This window comes from Vidua macroura, chromosome 8 (genome assembly GCF_024509145.1).
Source record: "Vidua macroura isolate BioBank_ID:100142 chromosome 8, ASM2450914v1, whole genome shotgun sequence".
In the NCBI taxonomy this organism is placed as follows: Eukaryota; Metazoa; Chordata; class Aves; order Passeriformes; family Viduidae; genus Vidua; species Vidua macroura.
In genome coordinates this window covers 20,840,915-20,865,914 of record NC_071578.1, presented here as the reverse complement: position 1 = coordinate 20,865,914, position 25,000 = coordinate 20,840,915, and the positions used below count along the sequence as shown (strand labels likewise).

Here is a 25,000-nt window from a genome sequence, read left to right as displayed (position 1 = left end):
GGCACTTATTTGCTTTCCCTGTGGTTCACTTACAGCGTCTGTCTTCTGGTCATTGCAGGCTTTCAAATGAGGCACTGCCCTGCATGCTCTGCCAGGAGCCAGCTGGTGATTGGGAAGGCCAGTGAACTCATCAGCTCTGCTGGAGCTCCTGGCAGAGAGGTCTGAGAGCCCCATAGATGTTTTCAGTGGGGTGTACAGATCTTGTAGGCACAGCATCTCAGATGAATACACAGTCAATCATGCCACTCTGCCTTGAAGTTGGGAAGTTTTGAGGTTATCAATCACAATCCTTCCCCTATTCCTCTTGCCAGTGCCTGTTCCCTGAAGTGCTCAAAAGCTGTCAGTGACTGACACTGTTCAGGAAAATTATGGCAGGGTTAGGGGAAAAGGAGGACTATCTGTTGCTCTGTGAGCTCTCCTTAGGGTGCTCAGCCCTCTGACTGTCAGCTGGTCAGGTCTCCAAGTGCCCATAAGATGACAGAGTGAAACTCCTCCCTTTCTCTCCCCATGCTGTGCTGAATTCCAGAGCAGTCTGAGAGAGCGAGGGAGCGAGGTCTGTGCCAATCTGCCGTGTTTGGCTCGCCTGGGACACCTCACACTTTTGCCATTTTTGGCCAGAAAATCTCTCTCGCTCAGACTCAGCTCTGTTCTAATTATACATTTTTGTTTTGGGAGCAGGGAGATTTTCATGGATTCCGACCCTGAGGATCATACTGCCAGCTCCAGAGGGGTGGGGGTAGCAAATACACAGTGCTGTAACTCCTCTCCTCTCCTCTTCCTCTCCTCACCCTCTTCCCATCTTTTCCTGTAGCCTTTTTTCAAATATTTGAAAAAATATTTTCTTTCAAGTATTTCAATCATTTCAAATTTGTTCCTCTGAGATTTGTAGAAGTCAGTGAAGGGTCTGAGAGATCCTACAATGAGGACATAGACCTCTCTGAGTTGTCCACATCTGCATGCTTACCGCCCAGCTAGAGTTGTCAAAATCCCTGTTCCATTCCAGATTCACCCTTGGGAGCCAAGTAAGAGTTTATTGGAAGAGATAGTTCCAACCCAGAATCTCACCCATGGGTGGGCTGTGCTGTTGTTATGCGACAGGTGTAAATAACATCTTGGTTTTGTCCCTGTGGTTTACAGCAGTGGGAATGGTAGAGAGGGTTTTCTGTGAGCTGGGGGAGTGCAGCACGCTGCACTTAACAAAATGATTCTGCTTTTCAGATTACTAACCCCTTAAGTGGGATCTGTACTTAAAAGGCACCCAGCAAGCGGGTGTGTGTGCACATTGTGTATATAAAGTGCTTGAGATGCTGCTCTGAAAGCTTTGCAAACTGGCAGGCGCCCAGGCGTCGTCATCCTGAATTTTCTGGGGGAGGCTGCTGCTCTCCCAAAGTTTATTCTTCGCTCAGGACTAGCCCAGTGGAATGTTTCCTGGAGTGACTTGATCTTGCTTGCACAATTTCAGCTGCTGTTTGAAGATATTCAGATGCCTTGGTTGTTCTGTGTGGGGTGGGCACTGTTGGCTGAAGGAACAAGTGAGAGGCTTAGTATGATGGGAAGGGAAGGAAGGAAATGATGGGAGGTAGGAGTGAGGCTTTGTGGTCCTGCTGCAGAAAGGATGTTTGGCATCCTGTTGCTGGGGGGGCTGGTGTTGTTCAGCTGTGATGGTGCTGAGCTGTGGCATCCACTGGTCATGATGAAGAGATTCAGCACGAGCTCTTGAATGCCCCCTAGTATAAATATAAAAGTTAGGGAACAAGTTCTGGGATGAGATGTTAAATGTGTGTGCGTAACTTTGTGTGTCTCTCCCTTTTATCTTGCAGCCACTGTATTCATCAGATACTGGAGAGTGTGAATCACATTCACCAGCATGATATTGTGCACAGGGACTTGAAGGTAATGTTTCCTCTGTGCTGTAGTCTGAGGAGAGCAGCCAGGGGATCATTGGAAGAGGCAAGACAGGAATATTGTGTTGCCAGCTGGCAGGGATTTTTGTGTGGACTTTTTTTGGGTTTGGTTGTTTTTTTTTTGGTTTTTTTTTTTTTTTTTTTTTTTTTGGTTTTTTTGGGGTTTTTTTTGTGGGTTTTTTGTTTTTGGTTTTTTTTTGTTTTGGGTTTTTTTTTTTTTTTGTTTTGTTTTGTTTTGTTTTGTTTTGTTTTGTTTGTCATTTTGGTTTTTTCGGTTTTGGTTTTTTAGGTTTTTTTTTTTATTTGAACTGTGTTGCAGGGCTCCTGAAGCACAAATTTGCTTCTTCAGAGTTTTCTAGAGGGCTAGAGGGTGTGCTGAACTCCCAAGGAAGTTTTCAGTCTTTGTGAACCTTGCCAGCTCTCAGCCTCTCTGAGGTAGCTCCAGGATGTGGTAATTGTGAATCTTGGAGAAAAGTATGCTTCCAGAGAAACTTGGGTAGGATTCATTATAATGAAGGACACTTTCTAGTTTGTGATTGAAGAGATCTCTAGAGACCTGGAGCAATCTTTGTTCAATCTGCCAGGATGAGTTTGTCTGCACAGAGCATGTATATTTTTATTCTGCAGTGTTGCCAAATACATGCCACTGCGCTAGGGCAGAGATGTTCAACAAGAATTTTTTGTGTTATTTCTTTCTTCTCTCATCAGTAGAAGCACTTTTAATCTAAAACCAAAACTGCCGGCCAGTTAAAGACTGGATGAATCAATCATTTGACGCATTATAACACATTTATAGCCCCTAAGCCAGTGGAGTCACCTAAACTCCCCAAACTGGGCAGCTGTGCTAGGAGCTGGGCAGGCTCCAGCATGAAGAGATTTGTGTGGGAAAGTCTGCGTGCCCTGGAGCCTTCTCTGTCTAAAGTGGCAATGGTGATGGTCACCAACAGTCCAGTTAAATTAATGCAGGATGACACCTGCTGCTAGTGTTGGTTTGGGCTTGTTAAACAATGTACAAGGGGGAAAGTAAAAAAATATTTTGCAGAGAGCAAGGTAAAAGCACATTGCAAGCTTGGTAGCAGCGTTCCTCTGGTGTTCTGATCTGTGGAGAACTCTTTGTGTTTCTGGCAAACTCCTATGCAACACTTTTGACCTTCTGCTTCACTACACTGTGAAAAAATACAAATTATCTACTGTGGACTGTGGCTGCTCCTGATTAGACCCATCACCAGCTCCTGAGAAAGCAACATCCAAGAAGCACTACTGCCCAAAATTAGGGAGTCTATGAAAATCAATGTTTTCCAGTACAGAAGAAGCTTTTGCTGTGTTCAAATATAATCTGATTTCCTTCCAAAAGTTTTGTTTGTAGGAAAGCTAGCAACTTGTTCAGAATTTATCAGGTTCTAGACACTCCCTACTGTAGTTAATATGTTTCTTCTGTTGCTTGCTCTGATTGATTGAAACTATCCAGGCCTGAAGAGTAACCATTCCTTTTAGCAATGAAAGTTCCTATGCTTTTTATTTAATATTTAGCTTCTCTCCAAAAGCTTGGCCTTCAGGGTCAATGTGTAATAACTGCAGAGCCTGCTTCAAGTAAAGTTTTGTCTTTTGCACCTCACTCTCATAAGCCTGTCTTTTGGCTGACATTAAAGAATGCTATTAAAAAAGCTATTAAAGAATGTCAAATGTTGATCTGCCTATAGGGACTGTAAGAAATTAGGGAGTGCATTCACATCCTCACCAAAAAGTATGTGAAACCTGAGACAACCCATATGTTGGCAAACATGCACATGAATTAACACAATTGGCCTTAAGGTGTTTGCTTCTAAAATAGAGGTACAAAGTGCTTAACTAGCACAAGTCTGTCTTAAATGTTGCTCTTAGTCAAGCTAAGTCTAGGTGCAATCTGGAGTTGAGAGGGAATTTCAGAATATTTAATTGATCTTCTGCTTTAGGGTCTTGTTTATAGTGGTGAATTTTCATTAGTGTAACCTGATTACCACAATCTCTTCTTCTTGCTGAAAAGCCAGTAGCATCCAAATGTATGGAGACCCAGTTGTCCTTTCTTCCATGCTGCTTATGGCAAGGACTGTGTTGAGGAAGGCTTTTCTCCTTTCATTCAAAGCAGAAGTAGGCACATGCCCAGTACTTTAGGACAGATGAGTGAGCAAAGCACCTTGTGCCTGTCAGGCAGAACAGGGGTAAAGAGTGGCTATGGGGTGAAAATAGTGAGCAGGCTGTAAAAAAGACCTTTATCAGATTTGTTAAACTGAGACAAGCTCCTGTTTCTGGATTTCCAGGCTTCTATCCTGCTCAGTTAAAAAATCGACTTGATAACGAATTGCATAAAAGATGAGAAGAGGATAGGATGAGAAACCACCTATTTGTTTTGACCTGCCTATCTTCAAGTTGATTTTCCAGCAAAGCCATAATAGCCATCACCTTAAAGTCTTTGGGGTTTCAAGGGGTCCCATGTAACTAGCTGCTCTGGTGCTTCAGAGGAAGCTGCCAATTCTCAGTCCAGTTTTTGGAGCTGTGTAAAGCTTTCTCCTGAACTCCTCTGCTGGAACATAACAGAATTATGGTTTGAGTGAGATTTATTCAAGGTGGAAATGTGAGGGTCAAAAGTCTGTCTCCCTTTCCTGGCACATGGAAAAAGTGACATGGTTGCTTCTTGCATAGGTGATGGCAGCAGTAGCAAGACAGAATATTTTATGCTGCTGTAAATGTGTAGCATGAAAGAATTGCTTACAAGAATACTCACTGCTGTGCTGCTTATGCCAGTTTGAGGCTTTTTCTGTAAGGGATGAAAACTACTGCCTAGCCAGATGATGCCTTCCCACATTACAGCAGTGTATTTGGCAGCCCTTATTAGCATCATATTTACTTTTTCAGTGCCTTGGGGACTGTCTAATGTTCAAGGGGAGAAACATCACTGCAGATTGTATCTCCTGCATTGTCCCTCCCTTCTTCCCCGCTTCCCTTTCCCCTCCCCCCAGTTATCCTCTTTGAGGAGGGCAGAATAGAATTTTGGCTTAAGTGCTGCAGGAACTGTACTGCCAGTGCCCTCTGGTGTCAGCATGTAATGTATGGGCTGGCTTGGAAGAGGCTCTGTCTCCCACAGAAGAGCCAGAGGATTTGTGTTAGACTTGACAATTTTCTGCCGCTCTAGGTCAAGGCCATTCGTTGCTGTTGCTGTGTCTTCATCTGAATAGGTGTAGTACTGCATGCTAAATTCAGTCAGCAGGTGCAATTTAGTGAATGCTAGGTGAGAGGTTTTAACAAGGATGTCAGTCTTTCATTTTTACTCTCTTTTTTCTTTCTTTCCTCAGCCTGAGAATTTACTACTAGCGAGTAAATGTAAGGGTGCTGCTGTCAAACTGGCTGACTTCGGACTGGCTATAGAAGTCCAGGGAGAGCAGCAGGCCTGGTTTGGTAAGACTGTTTGAGCTTTCCCAGCTTTGCTCCCCTGTTTTCTGGTGGCTGGTTGAGTTGCATCCTCCTGAGTACTTTCTCTCAGCTCTTCCAGCTCACTTCTCTGTATTTGGCTGTTTCTTTGCCAAGCATGACAGCCTCTGGGTCTTAGGCTCAAGCCTAGGTGCAATAGAGGAAAAATTAATAAAGAAAGAACAAATGGCTATGTGTTTCTCTATTTTTCTTCTCAATTTACAGTAGATGCTAGTTTCAAAGATGAATGCAGTTGCTAAGTTTAGACCCTGATCTGAACTTTCCTACTGCTTAGAAGTGTAGACATCTGGAATTTGTTTGGTCACTTTACAGAAATGTATTTGACCTAGCCTTCCTCAGGCACATTTGGATCTGACCTTATCTTTGTTTAGCTAAAACATAATTAGAAATGAGACCTTTTCAGGTTAAAAATCAGCTCTGATACTCTGCAATGCTGCAGAGATTCTGGAAAAACGACTTCTTCTCCTGGTCGCCCCATATCACTCGGCAGTCAGATGTGTCCCATTTGTGTCTTGTGTTTTCAAACTCCAAGCCATTATATGTAACAATGATATAAGGCCTGGCATACAAGTTTGTGCCCAGCTGGTTGACATGGTCCCTCTTATTTGTCTGTTTTTCTTGCAATACACAGGCACTGGATCCCATCTGATTTTCTGGTTTATTTTGGGGTTTCTTGCCTCTTTTTGTTGGTTTACCAAGAGACAGCTCTAGCAAATAAGAGATGAAGGGTGGGAGAGACAAGTTTTGGAATTTGTTAGTTGCCACTAGTGGATTTTGTGATATGGCAAGCTCTCTTCTGCTTGGGTACTGTAAGTACTTCATGTCATCCATTTTCTGGCAGGGTTTGCTGGTACTCCAGGCTACCTCTCCCCTGAAGTCTTAAGAAAAGATCCTTATGGAAAACCAGTGGATATATGGGCATGTGGTAAGATTTGACAAAATGTTTTACACTTAAACAACATCATTCCATGTAAAAGAGTGATTCCATGTAGCCTGTTGCTGGGAGGGTGCAGAGTGCTTCTTCTTACTGGGTGGAGACACGAAGGCACAATTGAGGATAAGCACCTTGTGTAGATGGAATGAATACTGGAGCCTGAACTCATTTGATTCTGGCTCCTAATCTTTTCCTTGGGCCATCTATCAAATGTTTGAGACTCAAGAGATAGGACCTGTCTATACTTTGCAGTCAGTTGTTTAGATAACTGTAGCAATTTCCTATTACACTAACTATGTAGAAGATGAAATACTGAAGAGGCATGATTTTTTTAAGACAAAAGAAGTAAGTGTTAATGTATCTGGGATAGATAAGTTTAAAGATTTATGATATCGGTGTGGCCTGAGATGGACTAAATGGTTCTCTGCAGGCCAGGAGTGTCAGCTTTGTCAGTGTCATTTTTGTCCCAACACCACGCACAGTAAGCATCTAAAAACAGAGTCCTTCCTAAAACAGAGTCCCTTGCTGCCCAGGAACCCTAGGAGATGTGGCTTCATCTTACTCTGAGAGCAGCTGGGAGTTGTGGCTCGCCAGCCATGGTAGCCAGAGGAGGGTAGAAGGACATTGTGCAGCTCGTTCTAGCTCCTGACACTGGCGTTAAGAGCTGAACATGAAGTGCCAGGGTGAGGTCCAGCAGATGACAGATTTGTACTGTGTTTTGCTATCTCAGAAGACTAAATATAATGGCAAATGAATATATGGAGAAATCATTGCCTTGGGGACTGTCAAGAGGGAAGGAAGAGGGGCTGAAGGAATAAATGGCACATTAGCCTAACCATAGTGTATCTGTGTCTCTCCCTCCCAGGAGTGATTCTGTACATATTACTAGTGGGGTACCCTCCCTTTTGGGATGAAGATCAGCACAAACTCTATCAGCAGATCAAAGCCGGAGCCTATGACGTAAGGGCACTTTCTTGCTGAGTACCTGCATGGGTGTAGAAGCCATCCAAAACATGGCACTGTCTTACCTGGCGTCCTGCAGCAGGCCCAAGCTTCTGTGCAAAGTGACGTTTGACGTGCTCATACACCTCGTTGTCTTCACTGCCTGGGATACAGTCCTGTCTGGGGCTGCTGGAGGGATATGAAGGGAAAGCATCACAGCAGGCGCTAGAACATTGACACTTGTTAGGGAAATGCAGAGGGTGGGACATGATGTCTTCTAGTAATGCTGATATTTTCAGTGGAGTAGAATGAAGGAGCTTGTCTTTGTCAAGGCCTAATAAAAAGTATGGGGATGTATTCTGTAGAATAATAGCTTAAATTATGGTCCTTTACTCCTCTGTGCTGTAGTCTATAGAAAGCATGGAGCCCAGTGAGAAGACTGAATGGTGGGGGACCATTGGAGGGGTGGCTTTGTGGTGGGGATCAGCATGGTGGATTGGGTTGGAGGCTCTGGTAAAAAGCCAAGCAGATCATGCAACACTTCTTAGAGCACGGCAAAACTGAGGTACAAAAAGTGTCTGAAAGAGGAATAGCAAGGAGGTTAGTACTGAGGGAAGCAAAGATGGAATAAAATGTAGTATGAGTACCACAGCTTTAATGTTTGACATAAATTCTTCCATGTAAGGAAAGGCTTGAGAGGGAAGAAGGAACTCCTGGAAATCTAGCTCAAAGCCTGTGGGCATGAATATCAAGAGGAAGTTGGGGAGTTCTTTTTGTAGGCTGTCTTGTGGTTTGTATTAAACAAAAATAAAACCCCAAAAGGTGAGGGGTCTGCTGGACTCCTTCTGCTGGTTACCTCCCAGCTTCTGTGCTTGAGACCATGAGAGCAGTTGTACTGGTGAGAACAAAGGTCTGCCTGGGTCCTGGCTCTGTGGCTTTCCTGTGTGAAAGCAAAGTGATGTCTTTGTACTTGATAGCCTGGAATGGACTTGTGTTCTTCTCTTTCCTTGCTGCCCCTCCAGTTTTTGTGTTGGTTGTTATTTGAAGCATTTTTGCACTAACAATGGGGATTTTCAAAGCACTTCAGGGATTAAATACCTCTTTCTGTAAGTCTTGAAGAGTGAAGTGCCTGATTCCTCCTTACCTATCTATTGTTTTTGAATTCTTACCTATAGTGAACAAATTTTACTAGATTCTTCCCTCATTTTGCCTGATAGAAAACTGCTGCATTTTACTGATGCACCCGTGCCTGATGTCCTTACCCAGCACCAAGGGGCCTGTATGCACAGAACCAGTCTGTTGTTCTCCCTTGACAAGAGAGGAAGTAGCAACAGTGAAAACAGTGACTTTTTACTTTGTGCTGTTGGGTAGGGGTTTTGCAAGGCATTACCACGAATACTTCAGAGTTCAGGTGTGGGAAAAGTGTCCTTGCTTGAAACTTCAGCATCATGATTTTTGAGTATCCTCTTGCAATATTTGCAGAACAAATTGTATAATGCCCTAGTGATGCCTGCAAATGCAGAAAGGAGATTATATGCAAATCAAATACAGCAGGTATATTGTTATGACCCAACTGAGTAAAGCAATAAAAAAGCATGACAAAAAAAGATGGAATAAACTTTTTGTAAATTATGTCATACTGTAAGGAAATGTTTTCAGGATAAATCCATTTTTTTCTCCCACTTAAAGACAGGGAGCTTTACCCCAACAGCATATTTGTGTTCTGAAGTTCACCTGTATTTGTACAGTAGATTCATAGGATTTAATCTCTGCATGCTGTCATCCATACCACATGCAAGCCTTTAAGGGATGATGCAAATAACTCATCTTTATCATCACTGGAATTATAGCAGAAAGCAGTTACCCCTCATGGATGATCAGCAGCTGAAATACTTAAAATTATTAAAATTATTTTCTTTGTTTTCATGCTTCTCTATTCCAATCCACTGTTACATCTCTCTTGCCCCCCAGGTAAAGATCTTGGTATGGTAGGTGGTTGCTAACAACTTGCTGGTGGCTTGCTACACCCAAGTGACTGGTATTGTTCCAGGATATTGTGTTTTATGGTGGGAAAAGTGTACGTGATGGGATGTTCCCTGTTAGTGGGTTTTGCTTTCATACAGTTTTGCTGTAGTTAACTGTTTGTGATTTTCCATAAGCTGTTAGAGCTTTTAGCATGCTGGAGAAAGAGACAGGTGGGGTAAAAGATGGTGCCTGTGTTTTTCATGTAAGAGCTCAGTTAAAAAGATCTGTGACTTTACTTTTTTAACTGTTGAGTGTGAAAGAAATTCAAAGGTCTGAGTGATTCCTAAAAGGCTTTTAAACTCTTAATCTTTTTGTTTATGTCTGGTGAATGGTACAGGTGTGTCCTGCTGTCTGGTACCATTCATTTGCTGGACTCTGGATGATTTTTGTTCAGTATGAGTTTTCACAAGAATTGGTGGGTTTTGCAAATGTGTTAGCCCTGGTATCAAAAGGGCAAAGGCTGGAATTTAGCTGTGTGGCAGGGGAGAATCTCTTCTGCTAGTAGAAGATATTGCTATTCAGTTCATTATCTGTGCCTTCTTCCTCTTTTAGTTCCCATCACCTGAGTGGGACACTGTGACTCCTGAAGCCAAGAATTTGATCAACCAGATGCTGACGATAAACCCAGCGAAGCGCATCACAGCTGACCAGGCTCTCAAACACCCATGGGTTTGTGTAAGTGTTCTCCTTATTACAGGTTGATTTGTGGCTTGCCTTGAATGGAAATTCCAGGAAGACTTGAAGGACTCAGTATATTTCACATATTTCAGATTTTTTTTTGTTTTGTTTTTTTTGGATAGTGACCTTCAACAAGCCAACTTTGTCATGCTGTGGTGCTTTTATTGCCACGGTAGTAAAAAGAATTCCCTTATTCTTTTAGAATTTTGTCAGTGTCCACACTTTCTCTTTTTTTCCCCGCATCTTTTCCAATCCATAGCATCCTAAAATATCAAATGGAGTTTGGCGACAGACAAAAATTTTAGGACCATTTTGTTCTTCATCTCTGCTTCAGTTTATGGCATAGCATCTTGGCAATATTTGGGACATTTCTGCTATGCTTCAGCTTAACTGGCTGTAAACTTGAAATCAGCAAAAAATCTTTTGCTGCTCTATGTAGTTTCTGCCTTGCCAGACCTCACACATAAGTATTTTTCATCTTTTGCAAAGTTGGCAAGGAAATCCCAGAACAAGCTGGGTGTGGGTGTAGGGGAGGGCAGCAGTGATGTGCTTTTATCTCTGCAGGATGAAATAGTTTGACCTAAGTCTTACCAGATGCTCTGGTAATGCCACAGCATACTTCTGAGATGGGTCTACTGTGCTCCTTCGCTCATTTGTTCTTGAGAAACTGTGGTGGTGGTGTCCTTATACCACAAATCAACAGATAGCAATTTAAAGTTAATTATGTGAATATCTGTCTAACAGAAGTGTCTGCTGTAAAATGATGCAAGTTCCTTGGAAGTCAAAACTTCACGCTAGCTGAGACTGCATCTCTTTTTATTCTTTGCATGCATATAATCAAGTTCCTGTGTTTTAAACTTTCCTCCCAATGCCTGTACCCAAAGTTGTATTATGGTAGCCCACTCCCTGTGGCAACTTTCCTTCTCTGAGCTAGGGAGAGTCTGATTTCACTTCCCAGCCATGTCAGCTTCTCGCTGAAACTGCCTCCTGTCAAGTCTGTTGTTTCCTTTTGCTTTGCAGTCCCTGTGTGCACAACATGTTTTTTCTGGATATAAATGGCTCCTCTAAAGTAAATGTTGTAGGAAATCTAAAAACTTCTGAAGTATGTGTCCTGATTCTTGTGAGCACACATTGAATAACTGGGCATCACTATCTCTCCTGAAGAGGCTGGAAGAACAGTGACCACCAGAGTTGTTTGGCTACATTCTCCCCACACAGTGCTGTGTGTACTGCAATAGGTGGCCAGCTTTGACAATAGGATCAAAGCAGAGACTTCTCATGAAACTAGTTGAATATACGCACAATTTACAGTTCTTTTGGGTGTTGCAGAATTTTTTTCCAAGCAAGAGAAAGTTAGTGAAGACTTTGTTCACACTTATCTGCCAGGTTAGAAATTCCCTCACTATCCTCATAAAGGGAATTCAGGCTTGTGGTTCTATGCAAGAGCAACAGCTACTTTGGCATTAGTCAGTGGCTTCCTCATGTGCTCTAAATGCTTGGCAGTAACAGTCTCCGATTTCCTCTTGTGGTCTTAATGGCTGCAACACTTCTGGGAGGTTGTCTTTTTGCAGCTGATGGCATCCCAGTCTGCTGTGGATGACAGATGTGCATCACTGCATAGAGATTATGCTCATTTTTTTCCATTGGTACAATAGAAATACATGTTCTTTTCTCTTACATGATGAGAATCTGTTTCTGCAATACTGATTCAAAGATGCCAAGGCCTCTGCTGGTCAGCCTCTTGCATTCAGGGGGTTGCCATGTCCAGGAAGGCTGCTGCTCACATGTATTCCCTTACTGCTTGAAATTTCCCTTTCAAACTGTAGCTAATGCAGCTCAGGTTTTTTCTGTAGTGCCTCTCAGTTCCCCATGGTATGCTTGTTCATTTGGCTTTGTCTTCATACTGTCTTAAATCTTGTGTGTGCCTGAATGGCAGGGAGCACTGATTCTCACCTTTACCTCAGCCATAAATTTCTTGGGTGCACTCCCGTCACAGCCCATCTTGATTTAATGTGTCTTGATGGAAGTTCTCAGGTTATGAACCAGTTGCAGTGCTTTGCATCCATGCAGTGGTGAGAGGCTTGGCCATGTCAGCCTGAATGTGTGGATTGTGTGCAAGTGGAATGAACTTCCCTGGCTGATTTGGTGTGGGTATGTTCTTGATCTTCTGCTGTTCCTGTTTTTCAGCAACGATCCACTGTCGCATCAATGATGCACAGGCAGGAGACTGTGGAATGCTTGAGAAAGTTCAATGCTAGAAGGAAGCTAAAGGTAAGTATATCTTAAGTTGCTTCAGGTTTGATTTTAGTTCTCTGAATTTGAGGTTAGTGCCTTCCTAGCAGCAATGCTTCTTTTCATGACTAGCAGTGTTAGATGCTATGTGATCCTCCAGTATAGGGCACTGAAGTAGTATACTGAGGAGCTGGCTAGTTTCTTTCTCCAAGCTCTAACCTTCCATGCCTCTTCTGCTACATATTCACCCCTTCTAGTTTCTACCAGTGAGTTGAAATAGAGCAGATAGTTCTGGAACTTTTAGTTCTGAACACTCTGCACCTTCCAGTACTAGTGGTACCAGTTGCGTGCAGCTGGGGCAAAGCCTCCTGGCCTATGCAAAAGCAGCTCTCTGCTGTGTGAAATCTAGGAAGCAGCTATGTGTTGAATTCTTAGTGCCATTTCAGATTTCCTAGTCTATCCTGGCATCTAGCTGCTGCTCTAGAAAGGCAGGACTGCGAGTGGTCCCATGTTGAGCCTAAGAGCCACATGTGGGAATCCTGGATACACTGGGGTTCTTCAGGGTACCAGTGGTATACCCCTGCATTGGATACTGATGAGTTGTGTCCTCCATGGGGCAGCTCAGCCCCTTTCTCAAGTGGCACCTTCTTTTATCCCTGCTTTGTCTTCCCCACAGGGTGCAATCCTCACGACGATGCTTGTGTCTCGGAATTTTTCAGGTAAGTCCTCAATGTTCCCATCCTTCCTTGGTTTTGTTTTGTGTGAGTGAGCTGGAGAATATTTTAACCATTTTGGGGTCAAGTGGGAGGGGGGGAAATACGGTTTCAGTTCATCATGGTGTAATGGTGGTCACTTTGCCTCAGCTGGTAACCAGTGTGAGATAGGAAATGATTTATTTGGAAAGGAGCACGTGGTATTGTAGTCTGGTACAAAACATAAGTCAGCTTCCATAATCATCTCATGATATTTTATTAGCAAATTACTTATGAGAAATTCTAGCTGATATCATTAGCTTTCCCATCATAAACCAGGAGTGAAGAGCTCTTATTAGGTAGGAGTGTTTCCTTCAGACCTGAGGCAGGGACAGGGAAGTAATATTGGTGAGAATAGGGACGGGAACTATTTAGGTATTGCATTACTTTGACTCATCAAGAATGGGTCTGAAGTGTCTGGCTATTAGTTTTCCTTCTTGGAGTCTCAGAAGTGGTTTTCATCCTTTTAAATTTAATAGCTGGTAGTCTGGCTCCCACCCAACTGCATTACGTAGTGCATTTACTGAAAATGCAAATCTCAACATGTAAATCCATGCTTTTTGGAAGATTATTGTCTTGGCTCGGCACACCTAGGTGACGCAGTCTTATCTGTGCTCATTTTCATTTGGGTGGAAAACCTCTATTTGTAAGTGCTTTTGGTTTATGGATCTTTGTTTTCTTTACCCTCTTTGTAATTTTCTTTCTCTTTTAAAAGAGCAGTCACTGAATGCATGAGTCAGATTTTTATTGCATCTGGCTACAGCTGCTTTCAAGTGGACCTCTGCTATATGGATTATGTGATGATGGAAGTGTATTAATTTCATCTGGCCATTTACTAACCATTACTTATATTCTGGATGTTGTTACAATAAACTTGTAATTGGAATGAAAACCTCTGTGAAATGATCATCCCAGCACACAAAGTGCACATTTGTGCATACATTCTTCTGTGAACTCAAGGCAGCATTTTTAACCTTCTGTATGGTGATGTAAAAAAAAAATTTACATGAAACTATGCTACAATTAAGGGCCAGCCCTCACCAACATCCAAACATTTTTTTCTTGGTTCTTGCTTTCAGGTAGACCTGTGCCAGTATGTCAGCATTGCTTGTAGCTACAACAATTTCTTTTTTCTGCATTTCTCATAGTTTGGTCTTAAAGGGACAGAGTAATTTTATCCATTCATCTGTCTCACAATTGTGCTATTACAGTACTTTAAAATTCTGTACTGTTTTCTGGGGATTGATTCTGAAATAACTGTCTGAGGAGCTATGGCACAATGACAGGACTTCCACAGGCCTCTACAGAGCTAAACATTTTCTTGGGCTTTCTGCTGGTGTGAACTGTTTTTGTTCTATTTACACAGCTCATCTTTATTTCACTTAATTGATGATTTTGAAATAGTCAGGGGTTTTATTCTTCTTTTTATAAACAGAAGTTTTAGATTAATTTTTAATCTGCAAATGTTGTCACTTGTAATGAGGCTGCAGAAGTGCTTGGGTAAGAAAATCTCTTATGGGTAAGATTTTGAGTATTTGAAATGCCAGAGAGAAGGGTTTTCCTTAATGGTGTGTGACCTATACATCCACTTAATCCCTGAGCTAGTACTGAGGAGGAAAAAACTTGCTCTACTCATTCTTCTCTGTGTCAAGGGCTGAAGCTGCTGGATCCACTTCAGTTAACAGCTGAAGAAAAGGAAATCCTAGGTGGCTCTTAGTGACTGCAGGGTTTGCAGTGTCACTGAGCTCTGCTTTGAATATAAACTGTGATTCCAAGTATGAGACACTCAGAGAAACTGTCCAGAGAGAGATGTTGTGAATTTAGATGCAAAGCCTCTGTCAAGAGTAGCAATTCCTTACATTTTTATGTGTTTTTAGACAGATGAGATCATCTAGTCTTGTTTCCTTTGCAGGACTGTATGAAATATGAGCTTGACTTTTTAAAATTGTAATTACTTTTTAATTTACTTAGGTTTTCTAGTTGGCTGCAGTTGAAGTAGATGCATCTGCTGGAATTAAAGAATAAATGCATGCTAACTGAAAGTAATAAGTTAAAAAGTTTGTGTGGGAACGTTAGGTAGAGCTCAGACTTTTCTTACCATGACAAACATCTAACTGCTCTTGAAGGGTTCTGCAGTAATATTTCTTTCTTTCCCCAAAGCCCTTAAGGGGTTTTTATTTTTCTCTAATTGGGTGACACTATTTTGTGGGTTTTTAAAAGTCCCATTCCCAGCAGACAGGGAACTAGATTTATGAAGAGAGAAGCTTCTTCCTGCCTAGGGATGAGATCTCCTAAAAGCTTCTTTCATAGGTGTTTTGAACAAAGAGGAAAATGAAGGCTCATGTGACCCCAGTATCAATTAATTAGGCACGATTGTACTATCTGCAGGAAATATGAGAAGACTCCTTTAATCTCGCTGTCATTACTATCTCCTGTGTCACATTTTGTAATATGGAGCTCCTTCTCTGTGTAGGCATGTGACAAATTCCTAAAGAATCTGTAGCAGTACTCTCTCTCTTTTTAGCCCATCAAAAATTAATTTTTTTTACAAAGCAAAAAAAAAAAAAAGTTTCTATTCCTTTGTGAGTAATTTGTTGCTTGCTGTGTGCCTTTTGCCCCAGGCCAGTTAAGTTAAAGGATATCTGGTTCCTTTCCCCAGTTACAATATATTCAGCCATTTAATATTGGCTGTTTGTGGTTCTTTTTAGAAGATTGCATCTCAGGCCAGCTGTAGGCTATTTGTTAAAAGCAGGTACAGTTGCACTCCTTTCAGCATAAGGCAGGAAGTTGAAACCTGGTTACAATAAGGGGTTTGTAGCTTCTCTCCACACTCTGGTAGGTATTAATTCAGATGCAATCTAAAATTTACTGTAGGATTGTTAGGGTCACACCAAGGTATACACAGGATTGCTTGGGTGCTCATTTGGGGCTTCGGATGTTCAGATGATCCAAGCAAGCACTGATCTGATCTGCATTCACTTACAGAATACAGAAGTGCAGTTGGTAAATCAACTGATTAGATCATATGCAAGAAACTCCTAAATCATCTTCTGATAAGTAAATGTATATTTATTACTAGAAGAGAATTGGCAAGGTTTTTAGATTCCTGCTATATTTAAGGGTGCCTGGACTCATTTGTGTAGATAAAACTCTGTAAATAAGCTTGCTATTAGAATAATTTCTTCTACTTCTACCTTCCTCTCTCTAAAGTTCAGGAAAGCTCTGGGAATACTTCTTATTGTGGTATTTGTCCTTAAGAAATAGATATTCTTGAAGTTACATTGCATTCATGGGCATTGTGTGTGATGGTAGCCAAAAGTGCCTCTTGTGACTGCACACTGACTGTTGGCTCCTTTGTGGTGACCTCAGAAGTGACATCAAGTTGAGAAATAGTTAATATTACTTTCTTTGAACTGAGAATATGAGAATGACAAGCTGCAACTCTGTGTCATAAGTCTGTGTTGGTATGATACAATTTTTATTTTACGAAGTCTTAGTAAAGTCCAGAATTCCTCAGGTATAAATGCTTGTGTTTAGAAGGCAGAACTTGGCTTGTTTGTTAGGATAGCATCATAAGTTAGTCAGACTTCATAAAATCAGCCTCAATGTTCTTCCTGCATCCCAAAAAAGAATTCTCTGGAAGCTTAACTGAAGTGAGAAATGTAACTGAGTTTTGGCAAATCCAGGGACAAACTGGATGAAGGGTTGCTCTCTCTGGAAGAGGAGAGTGGGGCTGGCAGTGGGGAAGACTCTCTGTGGCTGTCTTTGGAGTGAGTGTTACCTCTTCAGTCACCTCTTGGCTCTGGTACATCCAGAGTGTCTGGTGTTTATTGCTGACGAGTTCAGCATTAGGGATTTGTGTTTCTGCCAGGAGCATGGTCCAGGGCCCAGGCTGTTTACTATGGAGGCCAGAACTGAAAAATGTGGGAAGAGGGAGTGGTATGTGCAGGAGAGGCATTTTGTGTTTCTCTTCAGAGTTTAATTGAAGAGTGTCTTGTTAAGCTAGGAACAGAATTGTGTTTTTAAGTTACTGGGTTAGCAGCATGTGCTTTCATGTTTCTTTATTCTAGAAGAACTCTTAACTTCTAGAAGTTAAGAGAAGAGGGAATTTACTCCCTTTAACATGTAGAGGAAATGGGAAAGATAGAAAAAATTAATCCTAGCATCTCACACCTGGAAAACCACAGAGCATTGGTACAAGACTGTTTCAGGAACAGTGAAGAATCTGCCTGCATGTGTCTCTGCATATTTCCCCTCCTGTTGTCTCTTGGCTAATCTGCCAGTCTTTTAAAAGGATTATTGGTACAGGAAGTCTTGTCTGTTGCTTGTGCAGAAATTCCTCTTGCATCCCCTTTTATTTCTGTCTTGTAATTTGTACAGGTTGATCTGTGGGTAGACCTGCATGCATCCCTGTTGTCTGAGGTATCTGAGTCATCTGTGTGTGTAAATGCATTTGGGCTCTCTAGCTCTCTATAAACAGTACAATGCATGAACCAAATACACCAAGTTTCTTTCTACTGGGATGCTGTCAGGCCTGTGGGAGAGCAGTGTGTGCCATGCAGAGGTGCAATCAGGGAGGGAGGCTGGATGGGCAGGCTGCACCAGGGAACATGGATCAACATTACATAGTGCTGGGCTGCATGGAGGGACTTCTCTGCTGAATTTGCTGTAATGTTGTAGAATGGGATTTTAGCTGTCTTCTGTCCACAAAGACAAATATGAGGTTGTGGGAAAACTGCAGAAAGTGTGAAAAATGTTGCTTCCCTGCTTGTCTCTGGGATGTTCCCAGAACATATGGTGGTACTATTTTGCTTCTCTGATGGTGAGGTTTTTTTTCCACTTCAAGGATGTCCCATTTGGTGTATTTGTTAAGTTGCAGAATCCTTTACTTCTTCTGAAGTGTTGTAAGGCTGTAACAGTTTCTTGTTTTCAGCAGTTGTTGTGTGAGATGCCTTCATGCATGTATGGTATGAATGCTGGACCCCTTTTGACCCCATAGTCACATTGTTCTCCTTCTCACTTGCATGTAGAATCAAACTGGCCTTTGTCATGCCTTGAAGGTGGCAAGAACTTACTTGTCTTGCAGTCTTGCAATGCTTTAATATGTGTACACTCAGAAAAGAGACTGTTGCAGGGCAGATGAGTTGCTTTGCCCACCTTCATGTGCGCACATTGGAACACTGTTTTGGCACATCACATTCAGAAAACCTCTGCGTAAGGTTCTTCCAATGTTCTTGGCTTCTGAGAGCTGGAATGAAAACAAAATTGTAATCTAGCTTTATACTTGCATTAGAGAGTAGAATTAGGAAAACAATTCAGAGATTCTAGTAAGCTTATATGGGGTGCCACCTCTTTGTTGGGAGGAGATGCTGTAGTCATTTGCACCAACTCAGCTAATATTGTTTAGTTAATCCATGTCTGTAAGGTCTTCTAGGGAAGGCAGACCAGAAAATATGGTTGACATAAAATTTGAACAGTTAATTAGATATTGTACAAACCTTTTTTGCCTAATGTTGCTGCTTCTAGAGAGACTGAGCACTCTGTGCAAGTTGGTCAGTATGTCTTTGGGAATTCCAACAGTCATGTCAGCATTGTTTTAGGACTTGCCTTTTCTCTAGGCCTCATCTTTGCTGCACCAAAACCCAGAAGCTAGCTGCTTAGGAGAGCCATAGCATGTGTTGGTACAGTACAGGTACTTGCATGCTGTTTACAGAAGCTGATACAACTGAATACATTCTTCATAAGTATACAAGAAATTGTTTGTATCTGTTGAAGTTGCAGATGGGATCTTGCTGTTGACAATCATGGTTAATGTACCACTTTGCTGTAATAGATGAAGCAGCTCCTTCATCACTCCCAAGTGTGCCTTCTGCCAGGCATTTGTTGTGGGCTCTCTGTGTGGGCTTATCATTCTCTCAGTTTTATTGGTACTGCCAGTTGTTCAAGTTGAGCACAGCAGAACATCTTTATCTTTCAATTAAGAAATTCAGCCTAGTTCCCTAGTCTCTTTTGCCATTCTTCCTTTTTTTAGCAGTTTTCAGATGCTGCCTTTTACACTTTTTCAGTCCCTTTCTTTTAGCTATCCAGCTATCTCCAGAGAAACTGTGAATAACAGTAATTAGAAGGCTTCTGTATTATCAGCACCCCCTTTATAAACCACATATGTTATGTGAATGGCTGCACTTAGAGGTGCAGCCTTTATCCTGTTGCAAAAATCAGAATCAAAGGTATTTTTTGCCCCTGTAACTGCTGACACTTCTGGGTGGGGTCACAGTGTGTGAGTGGGAGATTGACAGAGAAGCTCAGACTTGGTCTTCTTGAGGTGGTGAAAGTGGTAGTATTTTGCCTGAATAGGTGAACAACGGGCTAGATGACCTTCTGCTATCAGGATGAATTTGATGAGTGACTTGTCCTGTTTTCTAGGTCTCCTGCTGCTAGCGAGGAATTGGCAGGATGGTTGTCCTTCTGAAGTTTGGTGCATTTTTGAGGGAAGTGGTGGGGAGAGAGAGAGAGAAGATAGTCTTGAAACCAGAATCTGACCTACTTCTGCTTTTCTCCACAGCTGCCAAAAGCCTGCTGAACAAGAAGTCAGATGGAGTGAAGGTAAGTTCTTGCTTTGCCATTTCATTGTCTCTCCCACCATCTGAACAGAAGGTAGCCAGTCTCTCTGGTGCCTGTCCCTTTCCAGGGTAAAATCACAGCCCTGTGGCCTGGATTGCTATAATCAGTGTCTTGTTATGGAACCCTGGGTGGGATCTTAGTGTTCCTTACATGCATAACTAGCTAAGTGGACTGTTGCAGCAGCAGGAATTCCTTTTCCCCTTTCTGTGATGTATGGAGAACTGGTCAGCACTGGATTAGAAAGACCAAGGACTTGCTCAGTTGTTACACATGCCTCTGACTAGGCTGTTCTGTTCAGTGCTTCTGACTGAAAATTGCACAGAGCAATTGTGAGTGACTGATATACCCAGCAGACCCCATGGAAGTTTCTTGGTCTACTCATTTAGACAGATGCTGAAGGCTGAGCTAGGAAGAAGGGTGGGGAAGGAGGAGCCTCCAAATGTTCATGTTTGGACAGAACAGAAACTGAGGATTGTGTTAAAAGTTCAGTTCATGTGCCTGAAGTTGAGGCACTCTTCTATTCCCTTCGGAAGGGATTGTTTTTTTTTTTTTTTTACTTGAATGTCACTCTTTAAGTTGCATGGTCATCATTTACTTCTGGAGGTCACACAGGCCCTTGCCAAAGCTCTGTTCTTGCAGGCAGCAGCCCTTTACTGTCTGGTACTGGAGGAGAGACAATTATAGGCTAGAGCATGGTCCTCCCCTAACTGTTCTGAAGGATAATTGTCCTCCACATGGAAAAGAAGAGTTGGGTTTATTTGCTTGCATTTTCCTTTGAAGTCCAAACCTTTCTCCACAGCTGCTAGGTGGAACAGTTCATCTCCTGGTTTAGCACTGTGGGCAATCTTCATTCCTCCTGTGCTAGGGGGCTGACATTCACACTGTAGGACCAGCACACTTGTTCTCTCCTGCTCTCTGAGCCTTCGTCCATTTTAATGAGGTTTTGTTCCCAGAGGGCTCACAGTACAAGCAAGCTGCTGGAAAAAGAGGTGTTTTCAGAAGAGGTGTCTTTGTTAAAATATGCATTCTTACAGTTCTGCAGTATTCTGCCCTATTGACATCCAGGTTTTGGGGTTTGTTTAATTTTTGATCAAAATGCTCTGTGAAAATGTTGTTCCTGCCCTAGGATTCTTGTCTTTGATATGTGCCTGCAAGAGTGAGCTTTTGGCCATTGCACCAGCCTGCCTCTTGTACAGACATGCATTGAACACATGCACACTAATACAGCAAGTATGTTAGAGTCGTTGCATCTGTTGATATTTAAAACATTACAGTAGAATTCCAGTGGAATAAGAATGGATTATCCCTAATGTTGTGAAATGAGAACCAACAGGTGGTTGCTTCAAAATCCCAATGAGGCAGGGGAGAAGTAATTGGAAAAACAGCGGGTTTGGTAGTACTTTCATGCATAACACGTCTACAAAGTTTTGTTACCTATCTAGAAAAAATAACGTCTTTCTTCTTAGGATTCTTGATTTCTAACAAGCTTTCAGGGAGTGTCACATCTTGGGTTAAAATATTCAAAAATGGACAAAGGATGTACATGTAAATCTTGAGGCACAACTTCCTGGTAATGTAGTTACAAGGAGACCCTGTACATTAGAACCTTCCAGCTCCTTCGAAAGCTTGTGGTGTTTGGTTCATGGAGTACACAATGTCTTCCTCTGTGAAAAGGATAATTCTGGATTTACTTTTCTTCATCCCTTTGCAGTGTATGTTGCTCCTTGTATGTGTAATTGAATACTTTGATAAAGTGGAATGTATATTAGAGAGCATAGCATTCTCTGTTCATGGTGAATGAGATTGTCCTCTGGAAACCGCTGCTTCTGCAGGACACTGGAGACCTGCAGTCAGGAGTCTGACTGCAGCTTCCTCCATGCAGCTTCCTCCCTCCCAAGTGTTACAGCAGTCTGGCTTTGCAGTGTGAACCTCAGTGTTGTCCATGAGGGGCATTGCTCATGTTCACCCTGAGCTGAGGGCCCCCAGGAGAGGTGTTTAAGCTTCCCATTTTTCCTAAATGGTATCTATCTTCAGGTATGGATTTTGAGTCCTTATTTCTGTAAGTGTTAAAACTCAGAAATAAATAATGTATTTCTTATTAAAGCTCCTGTTTAGAGTTATTCTTCTGCTCAGTAATACAGACTTTTAAAAGTACAAGTTGTTTTCCCCCAGTGCTAAGCCTGGAGAAGACAGAGAGTGCGTAATGGTCTGTGTGTGTTAGTAGGACAGCCTTAACACTTCTGTTGTAGGATTTCTGTGTCTACATGCTTATCTCGTTCCTAGCCCTACTGAAATGAGTGCTGCATCCCATTTGAAGTGTAGTCTTTTACCACATTCATTTGCTTGTTGGAACAGTACTGGTCCATTGACTGCTGAGGACAGTCTTTGGGCTGGTCACTGTCTGGTTGGTGGCCTCACCATTGTGACCAGCATACTTGTCATGTGTTGCTCCTTATGCAGGAAACTTGTAATTTTAGCTCCACTCACTTTCTCATCCTGTACAGTTCTGACAAACAAGTTGTGCCAGTGTCTGGTTAAGGTAAGAGCATCTGGTCTTACTTGTGGCAAGCAATGATTTTCTGCCCATTGCAGTAGTGCAGAGCACAAATACAGTGGCTTGAACACCAACCAAAGATTTTCAGCTTTGTGGTATCCTTTTCACTCCCACTTCCTATACAAATTATTCTATATCTGATGTAGGTTTAGAAAAAGCACTGCATGCTGTACTTCTAACTGGAGTCTGCTGCTGACCACATGCCATCTGGTTAGGCTGTTTCTCATGTTTCCTCCAGATAAGAAGACTGGTTTGTTTTATTGTTGAGTTTTCTGTTTGTCTCTTACAACCTTCTTGGAATTCAACTCTTTATGGAGATTTGAGAGAAAATATGTTTCAGTTTCTTCATTGGTTTTATCTGATCCAGGGTGACTATGCACCATAAGACTGTTGTCACAAATATTCACAAAGTAGATAAGAATTGAAAGAGTATTTCTTCCACAAATGGATTATTGCACTAGTGTAAAACTTAATGGCTTTAAAGACATTGAGAAAAAAGCATCACCAGTTTGTGTTAATTTACTTTCTGTTCAAAGTAACTTTCCCTTTTTTTGGCTGGTATTCAGACCTGACTGTGCTAGAATTCCACATTGTTTGACAAGGATAGTGGGAGTTTCTATTACATAGTATTACACAAGCTTGAGTGAGACATACACATCTTCCTTGTGTTTTATTCCCAATAACACCATGAAAATGTGTGTTGGTGAATTTCTGATGCAAGGTACAGCATGTACTTGCTGACTTAGTATAAATGAGAGAGGAATTATTTCATAGTCATACATGGTGATATGAGCATCTAGCGTGAGTTGTGTTGAGCTGATACTAAAAAAAAAAGCGCAATTTTTGTTTCTCTAGCAATAGGCTCAAATCCTTCACTGAAGAACATTTAGCACTAAAGCAATGAGGATGTATGCATTTTACTTGGATCAGACCATTTTGGAAGGCAGTGGGAGAAGCTTACATCAGGAGGGGAGGACGGGAAAGAAACGTTTTTAAAAATTCCAATACTAGTGTGTCCACACTGGGGTTGTTTTGATAAATTTCCATAGATATGACTGCCCCCTCCACCAAATTCCTTTCCAAATTTTATTTGAAGCATTCCTGGCTTTCATTTTGCACTGTTGCTTCTATTTCAAGTACTAATTCTGCTAATTGGTAGAGATTTCATCAGCTTGGCACTTGAGAACTTTTCCATTATCTTAAATAATGAATGATTTAAACTGCCTTGAATCTTAAATTCTGCCTGCTCACCAAACCTTTGTAGTGCTGCACTCACTTTCTTCAAGCAGAATTTGGATCCAAGCTGTTGGAGTAGCAGCAGAAAGGCCCAAGTTTTATCCCCAAGGAATATGGTTTTCTGCTTTCAAATCCAGAAAGTGAGGCTAGAAGATACTGAGTGATGAGTTGCAGAGCCCCTGTAGCATACCACATATCTTGTGGTCATCACTGTAGGTCCCAGGTATCTCTTTAAGATTCTAAATTTATGAGCAACATTGTGCATCTGCCATTTAAAAATTTATTTTAGATAGTTTCAAATCAGATTTATTTGCTTTCTTGCCCCTTTCTAACTGTAATCTGGAGTTGCCATCTACTGCAAGGTGAGAGGGTTTAAGGAGTGGGCTGGGGTAAACACGTGGATGAAGCTTAAGGACACTTTAAGCTGAGTGTCCTTCCTCTAAGCTTGTCATGGTCTGGGCTCCCTGTAGTGAGTGTTACAGTCCTACTGCTGGTTTGTTTTTTTTTTTTTTTGGTGGTGTTGTTTTTTTGTTTGTTTGTTTGTTTTGGGGGTTTTTTTGGGTTTTTTTGGGTTTTTTTTGTCTCTGGGTAGCACTTCAAAGAGTCGTGTTCCCTTTTTTCCAAAGGGGTATTTCACTTCCTGCTGGTGTGAGAGGTTGTGTTGTGTGTGTTTCCAGTTCTAGCAGGGCCTGTAAGACTCATTTCTATAATCAGAATTTTTTAATGCACAAAGTCTTATTTTCAGTTAAGCATGTAATGGTAATTATTTTTTAATTAATCCTTCTCTAAGCTCTTTGTCAGTTTCTTTTTTTCTTTCTTGTTTACTTCTGACCACTTGGGTTTGTGACTAGGATTTACAAAATTATATCAGTAATGTTCCTCAGGCCCACTGTAACACTATACAGATAGTAAATTGTGGAGCATGCTGTGGGATGCAGGAGATTTTAACAGCATTCACTTGCAATGCTCTGCCAAGTCTGTTCATTTTCTACCTTGTCTTTCTACCACATGCACTCTGTTTTTTTTCCCAGTAAAAGCTGAATAGCACAGCTGAAAGGAGAACTCGACTGAAAGAGAAAAATCCATTTATTTGGTTTAACAAGGTTAATGTTCTAAAATCTGCCCTATATATGACATAACTGCAAAGAGGTACCAAATACCATTTGTTCTGCAGTTTGTAAGGAATATTGCAGTAAGTGTACATTTTATGCCTGATGTGTGCCACTTTCCCTACCCTTTGCCCAGTAAAGAGTATGTGGGGAAGGAAGGATGCTCTGTAAACTGGCATGGCTGCTGGGAAGCAGTTGGTGAAAGCATGCCTTAAACAGAGAAGGCACCGTAGCAAGGTAAAGCAACCTATAAAATCTGCAAGGGTCAAGTACCATTCACACAGTGACCAACAGGAGTTAATGCTCCTATCTCTGTATCTGGACTTGTTACTATCTTAAAGCCATACTGTTTAAAGATTGTTTAAACAGGGAGAACCCAAGTTCATCTGAACAGCTGAGTTTTGTGCTGAACTGTGCTATGCAAGACACCTGGGGAGTGCTTCAGATCTGTTTAAGTGCTGACATCCAGTAGCACATTATATCCACCTTCAATGCAGTCAGTTTTTTCACTGCATTGTTGTAATGCCTAGAAACACCAACTGAGATCA

At 41.8% G+C, this 25,000-nt stretch overlaps 1 protein-coding gene across 12 annotated transcripts in view; it reads left to right on the top strand.

The window, feature by feature from the left end:
• The window catches only part of CAMK2G (calcium/calmodulin dependent protein kinase II gamma), a 118,781-nt gene that overhangs the window by 70,613 nt on the left and 23,168 nt on the right, over positions 1-25,000 (top strand). For 11 of the 12 annotated variants that reach the window (XR_008438056.1, XM_053983454.1, XM_053983450.1 and 8 more), the window contains exons 6-13: positions 1,821-1,893; positions 5,234-5,336; positions 6,211-6,294; positions 7,169-7,263; positions 9,823-9,945; positions 12,136-12,219; positions 12,857-12,899; positions 19,495-19,535. Coding sequence is in view for 11 of the 12 variants with exons in the window: in XM_053983454.1 (XP_053839429.1) it covers positions 1,821-1,893; positions 5,234-5,336; positions 6,211-6,294; positions 7,169-7,263; positions 9,823-9,945; positions 12,136-12,219; positions 12,857-12,899; positions 19,495-19,535 (646 nt within the window). In the remaining variant the exon portion in view is untranslated. The remainder of the gene's footprint in view (positions 1-1,820; positions 1,894-5,233; positions 5,337-6,210; positions 6,295-7,168; positions 7,264-9,822; positions 9,946-12,135; positions 12,220-12,856; positions 12,900-19,494; positions 19,536-25,000) is intronic. The other variant, XM_053983453.1, reaches the window with a different exon arrangement.